At 39.9% G+C, this 8,383-nt stretch overlaps 1 protein-coding gene across 1 annotated transcript in view; it reads left to right on the plus strand.

Annotated features, from left to right (window-relative positions):
- The window catches only part of HSD17B12 (hydroxysteroid 17-beta dehydrogenase 12), a 70,415-nt gene extending 62,060 nt beyond the window's left edge, over positions 1-8,355 (plus strand). Inside the window, 3 exon segments of the mRNA XM_015864491.1 lie at positions 1,356-1,421; positions 6,167-6,316; positions 6,514-8,355. Of these exon segments, the coding sequence (XP_015719977.1) occupies positions 1,356-1,421; positions 6,167-6,316; positions 6,514-6,618 (321 nt within the window). The 3' untranslated portion in view covers positions 6,619-8,355.
- Positions 8,356-8,383: the final 28 nt, after the last annotated feature.

The raw sequence follows: 8,383 nt of genomic DNA on the forward strand, positions 1-8,383 counted from the left end.
GTTGTGCAGAAGATAAGCTTATTTGCTTTAATGAGCCTACTTCTAGCTGGTACATGCAACTTGAAGAATAAAAAACGTATCAGCTACACAGCAAAATCTATTTTTCTTTCAGATCTTTTATATACTTAGTAAAGTATAGAAGTAGTCCAGCAGTGTGGGAGTGTTTCTTTGCTTTGTGCGTTGGCTGAGTTCAGTAGGATGATCTTAATAGGGAAAACAGTGGACACTGCAAACTTTAAGCGCTGGTTTCAGGTACAACTTGTGGTAATCCACTAATGACATGGTCAGCAAAAGAAGATTGTAAAGTAGGTGCAGTATTAGAGCTTTGCTGCTTTTATTGGCACTGGTCTAAAGCAAATACTGCTATTTTTAATAGCCTTTTTTTTCTAGAGCTGTTTCTTCTTTTCCACCCTTAGTGGTTCTGTGGTTCTTAAAAACTTGAACTGGTATGTTTTGTTGGTTTTTTTTTTGTTTCAGTTACGGGTATAATAGTTGAGTTCCTTCGGTTGAGGGCACTGTTTATCCTATTGAGCTGTATCATTTTTCTAAAACAAGAAATAATAGCAGAGGAAAGTATTTTGTTTCTTTTGACTTGGGGGAGAGAAGATGGTTTAGAAGAAAGGATGAGGGAATCTGCACTGCTTTGAGCTACTGAGTAGCCTTGGACTATTAGGTCAGTACTTTTGTGTTGAGGTGTGAGGTGAGCATCTTGGACTAAGTGGTAAGGGAGGAGAGAGAGTGTGGGCCTCCATTTATGGAGGTGGTGTATCGGATGTGACAGCAGGCTCACATTATCTCTTTTAGCCCTTCTGCTTCTTTCTTTAAATGATTGGTCTTGGAAATTCCAAAACTTCCAGGAGTTTGGAAGATAATTTATGGTAGTGGACTTTGAGACTTGGAAAAAATATCATCATAGAATGTTCTTAGTATTCTTAAATATTATAAGGCAAAAGGTGGCGTTTTAAAACACGTTTTAAAAACCACGCATAGGAGAAATTTAAATTGCTCATTTTAAAAGAAGTCTTAGGAGATGACACACACAATGAATAATGTGAACTCAGTATTATTTTCCTTTTTTAACTGGACTTTATGTAACAAATCTAGTTCATCTTCCTTGTAAATTAAAAAGGGTTTTGTTTGGTTAGATAGTCTCATGTTTGTAAAAATGCTTCGTAAGCGTGAGGTTTCTGTTTAGACGGCATTGCTGTAATCTGCAAAGTTTCTTTGAAAGCCAGCGGTTTTTCACTTTGAAAACAGGAGCTATAAATAGTAAATCAAATATGCTTACATAAAGCTCCAAACGACAGCTTCCATTTTAATGCATAGCATGCTGTATATTTCTCTTTTCTCTGTAGGCTTTTGTGGATTACTTCTCTCGAGGCCTCCATGCAGAATACAAGACCAAGGGCATCATTGTGCAGGTGAGTAGCTTCTCATGTAAGTGTGGTTACCACAGCAACATTGGTGTCTTGGAAACAAAAGGAAATCAGCATATTCTTTTATTCATGAACATGACACAGATTAGGGATGAGGATTTCCTTTGATCCTATTAGTGGTTTTCTTAAGTTACCTGAAACAATGCATCTGGAAATAACAAATGTATATATATATATGTATGTATATATATGTATGTATATATGTGTGTGTATATATATACAAATGTATATATACATGTTTTACCTAAAGTTGGTAATCGCATTTTTAAGTACAGTGCATTCCAGAAAACTGTGTATTACTCTTTAAAATACACCTATACAGCTTAATTTTCTGGAATCTACCTTTGAAATGCTTTCATACAGGTACTGAATAAGTTACTACTGAAAAGACTAAAAGAGCAGCAATCCCTTCTCTACAGTGTCAGTGAACCAACTGCTAGTATAAGCATATTAACAAGAACATCAGCCTTAGACTCCCTGTACATAATAGGCTGATGTAGGTTTTCTGCAGTATTTGATTTCTATGTTTCTAGTAAGTTTTGTGTTCTCAGCTTTATAGGGATTTTGAACCTATATTAGTGTTTGCTTCCCAAGTGCTTCACAGTCCAGACTTGGTTTATGGATCACAGCTGCTGAGTTCTTCATTACTAATTACATCTGTTGCTCTCAAGAGCAATGGTCAGCCTTCATACAAGTGGTGTAAGATCTTACCTGTGCTGCAAAGACAATTGTGAATCTTTTAATATTCAGTTAGGGTTCATATGAGCAGTATTAGTCTGCATCCATTCCTTTGTCTTTGCTTCCCAGTGATTTTCAAAGCCACCCGACTCCAGGGGCACCGTGAGGAGTAAGGAACAAAGATGCTTGTCTAATTTCTGCAGTCATTAAGTCTGGGAGTGCAGCTCTTGTTGGTATTAAAACATAAGGTTTTAAAACTCAAGGCTATGTTACTATTTGACTTGCAGGATTATTATTTTTTTTCTTTCCTTTCAACTGTATTTATTGAAAAGAACTCATAGCTAGGAAATGTCCTATCCCAATTCCTGAGAGGATTGTGTTAGACTGTTAAGAAAGAAAGTTACTGGGTGAGCTGTTCCCATTGGTCTCTGACCATTCAATGGCAGCCCTATTTAAACCTATATCAAACACCTTAAAGGGTGCTGTTTATTTTGGGGCCTGTTAGCAAAGGGGAGAGAGAAAGCTGGCAAAAAAATGCTTCCCAGGAGCATCTTAACCACTGTTGTTATGGAACTTCTTGAGATCAGGTAAGATAGAATAAGTATTTTGTGGCTAACAAGTTATAACATAACTTTTCAGAATGCTTGACGCTGCAGTGGCACATGGGGATGTTCCTTCAGCCAAACCAATTTTCACTCATCAAAAGAGGATGCATAAAAAGCCTGATGGGGATGGGTGACGTTCTTAGCTATCTTCCAGACTTAGACTTAACCAGGTTTAGACGCTGCTTTGAGATATTAACAAAGAGCGTGTTTCTGGGATTCTTGTTGTATTTGTCTTTGATTCTGGAGTTGGGAAGATGCCTTTTGTTAATCCTCTCTTGCTCAGTCACCTAAAATCTAAGATGAGATGCAGCACCTCCTGGTATTTTTTCATCAAATTATAGCAGGTCCTGGCTTGTCTAATTCTAGAGCTCACTGCCCTCAACCTGGATCAGGACATTCAGCTGAGTCTGCTATATTTTATATATATATACAAACATCAGTTAGCTCTTTGTTTTGAAAACACCTCGTTCTCCTAATAAAGTATACTGATTCTCTTTTCTACATTAATAAGATCAATAAGTCGTCTGATAGCATTTCTTTCCTGCTTAAATATACTTAACAGCGCACAGCTTCTGTGACAGTCAAGCTGGTTATGATCTCCCCCTCACACCCTTCCATGAGATCTGTGGTTTTTTCCTGCTACTGAGGGTACCTGCTACTTACAGGCGTGTTGAAACAAGCTCTGGCAACATAAATGTTTTTTGTGGAAGATACGTCTATCCTTGAATAGCCTTCCAGAGCAGCTTCTAGGAGTTTGATTCAGATGCTGCCTTTCATTTAGGAAAGTCTCTTGTTAAGTTAGGGTGTCTGATCTTCATCTTCTGCTGCCTTCTCAAGTATAAACGTGCTGATAGTTATCTCAGCATGAGAGTATTTAGAGATGGGTGCTTGGGAGAGAAGGAAGTGTTGTACCTTTGAGATGTGCTATACCTATCTGTGTTTGTAACCAGGTGGTATCATCCTCCCAGTATTTTTTCTAAGTAGTGTTGTTGCTTTAAGAGGAAAATGAAGGAGCATGTGCTCCTCGTTTATGACTCAGCGTATTACAGAATAACTATGCCCACTGAAAAGATGAAGGGGAAAAAAAAAGTCAAGCAAAAAAACTGCAATAGGACATGCTATTCTAAAGGTGTTAAACATGGTATGAACATGCAGAGTATGGGGAGGAGATACTTTCTAGCTTTGGATATGGAAAAGCTACAAAAATATTTTCAGTTCCTTACATTATTAACAGAAATGAAGATTAAATCTGGTTTTCTGTATCAACAGATAGGTTTTTCCTTCAGAAAACTCAATGGGTGTTGGTAAGCTGTAACTCACTTGTTGGGTAAGGATGCTGAATTCCAGATAACATTGGTTTTTGTCTCTAAATGTAGGCAGTGCTTTGCCATTCTGGATTAGGCCGACTTGATGACCAATAGCTGTCACAGCTTCCATTTGTTATGCTAATTTTATTGCAGTCTGTGTCCTTCTCTTCTCATTCCTAAGCTACTATGAACCACTAATGAATATTACAAGTGCGTTCCTGTGAAGATTAGCTGACATATCTCCTTGGAGCCATTAGGAAAACTGCACTCACTTTGGACTGTTTGAAGTTCATCTCTCTGACCTTCAGAAATATAGTGCTTTTAATTTCAGAATTGTGCTTCCAGCTGGACTCACCGTATGGAAGGATTAATTCTGTGATTGTTTACATCTGTGTGGGAGGGGTATGGAACTGTAGCAGAAATTAGATGAAAAGGAATGGGATGGACAGCAAGGACTTCTGATCATCAATTGGAAAAATATCCACAGTTTCTGCAGGCTTTCTTTGAGTGTCTGAACACACTGCTTGGTTCTTTAACACCCTGTATTTTACTAACAACTCTTTAAATTCCTTCTGATGTCAGCATTTTCCATCTAAACTTGTTTACTATGCACAGCAGAAGTGGAACAGTGAGAACTTCTACTACCTTTCTTCAACCATATTCACTGTATTAAAGTGTCAGATGCTGCTGGGGAAACACGTGGAAATTCAGGTCTTTCTCTTTAAAAGAAAAGTGAAATAGAACTGTGTAAACAAGCTATTGTGATTTTTTGTTTCTTCATGTCCTTGTAGCATAACTAGAAACTTCTACTCAGGACCTGAAGTCGTTCTTGTTGTATCCATATGATGCAGAATACCATTCTGAGGGCTGGCTGGTTTTGATAGATAGATAATAGATTGAATTTAGAAATGTAACAAAAAGTAGACAAAGTTTAAACTAGACACATGTGCTGTTACAGTGTCAGGTTCCATCCGTTCATGCACCAATGTTTTAGTAGTGGTGGGGATTGAGCTGCAAGGGTGGCTGCTGTGAGCAGAGCACAGAAGCTGCCCCGTGTGAGTTAAGAGCCAGCTCCATCTGGCTCCGAAAGGAACAAGCTGCTGGCCAGAGCTGAGCCATGAGCAATTTTTGTTGTGCCTCTGGGAGAGCAGATTTAAGAAAGGAAAAGCTAAGCAACAGCAGCTGGGATGGAGGAGTTAGAAAATGAAGAAAAACAGCCCTTCAGGAACTGAAGTCATTGCAGAAGGGCAGGAGGTGCTCCAGGTGCAGAGCAGCAGTTCCCTGCAGCCCAGGAGAGGCCCACAGTGGAGCAGGCTGTCTCCCTGCAGCCCATAGGCACCATGTGGAGCAGATCTCCATGTGTGGCACATGGAGGAGTAGAAGAGGATGAGTGGGAGGGAGGTGTCTTTAGTTTGCTTATAGCTTTCACTGCCCTAGTCTGTTAGTAATAAGCATTAAATTATTGGCTATCTCCCTAGATGGAATTTATTCAGTTCATAATGGTAATTGGTCAGCGATCTTGTCCTTACCTCAACTCCTGTGCCCTTTTTCTCCGAATCTTTCTTCGAGGATGTGAGATGAGAAAACACTGTGGTGGAGCTTAGCTACCTCAATAGGTAAAACCACCACACAGACTGAGTAGCTTTCTTATCGAAGCTTTTGGTGACTTTGAAGTTAGTGGTGACTGCTTACACTTCTGAAATTCAGGTATCCAAGTTTTTCTCTCCATTTGAATGTGCAATCTTTCAGTGTGTTATCTGTATTCTCAGTCCCATTTGTAGAGAGAGGTGCACGTTCTTTAAGCTGCTGGCGTAGTCATGCTTCCTCTTTGTGGTGGTTGAATTCCTATACAGTCTGTGGCATTCTAACTACTTCAGAGGCCTAGGTTGAGCAGTTGAAAGCATGCATGCAAAAAGCAAAAGCATGGCTTGTGGGCCCATTATGAAGTGTGTCACAGGACAGCTGATTAAAAATGTTAGTGCTGTGTACTGAAATGTTGTAATCAGAATTAAAAAGAAGAGTAGTGCGTTTCAAAATTCAGTATGTGGGTTACCTGGTTGCTAAGGGTTTTGGCTCCTTATTGAATCTGTAAGTTAATTTGGAAGTGTTCTGTGCCTATTGTGATCTTTCCTACTTGCAGAGTGTTCTCCCATTTTACGTGGCAACAAAACTGTCCAAAATCCGCAAGCCAACCTTCAGTAAGCCCAGTCCTGAAACGTACGTGAGAGCTGCCATAGGCACAGTAGGCCTGCAGTCCCAGACCAACGGGTGTCTGCCCCACGCCATCATGGTAAGTTACCTTGGGAGGCACAAGGATCTGGTATGTTCTACCTGCCTGATAGAAGAGCAGCTTTGAGTCATAAAGAACAAAAGTGATTTTTATTTAACTTTTAATCGTAATTCCGTAATGTTTACATGTGCTGGTAACAGTTTGATTTAGCCAAGTACAGACTGTAAAAACTGAGGCTTTTCTCTTTTGATTTCTAGGGTTGGATCATGTCTGTTCTACCTGCCCCTGCCGCCAAGAGTTTAGTCATGAACTCAAACAAACAAATACGGGCTCGTTTTTTGAAGAAGCTGAAGGAGAAATAAATAGCAGGCAGCTGGAGCTCAGAAGCCTGGAACTCGTGCAGGTTCCATGCCTGCACCTTGTAGACCTAATGTCTTGAACAACTGCAGTTGTAAGTGTGCTTTCTAATAAACAAAACGGTATCGTTTAGAGGATACAGACAAATTCTTGACTTCTAATACTGGTTTAATAATAGGCTTTATTTGCTTATAGGTTTTTGTTGAGTTGGGAAGTGTTTTGGACTAAAATTACCCTGTGCTTTAAGGAATACTTAAATGGACTCGATCAGACACTGCACTGCTGAAGAACAGCTTGGTTTTATAGCATCCATCACATCAGTGTCTTATGATTGCAGGTGATGGGCAGAACAATAGTAGTTCTCTGACATGTTCCTAGAAAGGTAGGGAGGTGTGGGAAGGGAGTATATTTGTTTGAAAAGGAAACTTGGTTCTATTCAGCGTGTAGCTTTTCCCAGCTCAGGTTAAGGATACTTGCAAGGATTCAGCATCGTCAGCCAGCCAGCAAGTGCTCCCCTGCTGCATGACCCAGTCAGGGGAACTGTGGGACACCATGGGCAGGGAGGGACAGACTCAGGCTATGTCAAAGTCATCTCCCTGTAAAACAGGAGTACCTCCACTTCAGACTTCTGTGTTTGCAATGTCTGTGTAACATAGAAAGGATAACTTATTGGGAAGGATGATCACAAAATGGTCCTTAACCTGATGGTTTCAGAAGTCTGCTCATGGGTTGGTACTGTATTGAAATGGGTTCTTGCACCAAAACCTGAGCAGTCATTTATGTACATTCAGGGGTTGAGTGTGACTTTTGGTTGTGAATTTGAGGGAAGTGGGCCAAAAAAATACCCCAACCCCAATAAGTGTAACTGCTCATCTATAGGTATGTACATAAAGCAATATTTCAATAAGAATTTAAATTCTTGCTTCTTTAATTTGAAGTCAGCTCTTCAGTTGTACATAACTTCAATTTGTAACATTTTTAAAGGTTCAGTGCCTGCTGTTTGTAATGGAGGATGATAACACAGTGTGGATAAATGCCACGAGTTACATGTTACTTGCTGGTTGCTATGTAAAAGACTTTAAATGCAGAGCTTGAAATGGGTTACTCTCCTTTAGCACTGATGGATGCATTCTTTCTGTAGTATGTCAGCCTGTCTTTTGGTGAGGCCATTCAGAATGTGAATCCTGACTTACAAATGAGAACCAATAAACTTCCTTACAGGTAGAACTTTTTTTGTTTTTAATGTAACTGATCTGTGCTACAGAAGTTATCCAGCTCCGAGATGGGTCAGAGTACATGAGAAGCCTGCACTGCTGTTGTCTATTACCTGACCTCTGAAGATGTATTTGCTAACATTCCTTTCTGTAAGTGTGAAGTGTACCTGAACTTCCAAGCCAGATTAAATGGCAAGTGGTACCAGTGTTTTCTGTGCTGATTGGCTGCAGGTTGTTTTTGGTCCCTGAGGAGCAGTTCCAAGCTCTGGTTTTGAAGTGTTGCACTGAGACACAATTTTTGGAGCTGACATTCCTATACAGTGAGAAGAATCCAAATACCGATGCAATGGTGCTGATCAGATCTGAGCTGAAGATCCTATCCCATAGTTTTCTTCATTACTACTTTTTTGGGATGGAGAGGTTGGTGGTACCATTTCTGTAAGCCTGGAGGTGACGTGGAATCATTGCACTAACTGATCCGTGTGCATTTTCACTTGGTCAAACAAATAAAATGGCATTCACTCTGAATCTTTGGCGTGTCGCTTTCCTTCTTAAG

This window comes from Coturnix japonica, chromosome 5, assembly GCF_001577835.2.
Source record: "Coturnix japonica isolate 7356 chromosome 5, Coturnix japonica 2.1, whole genome shotgun sequence".
NCBI classification, from domain to species: Eukaryota; Metazoa; Chordata; class Aves; order Galliformes; family Phasianidae; genus Coturnix; species Coturnix japonica.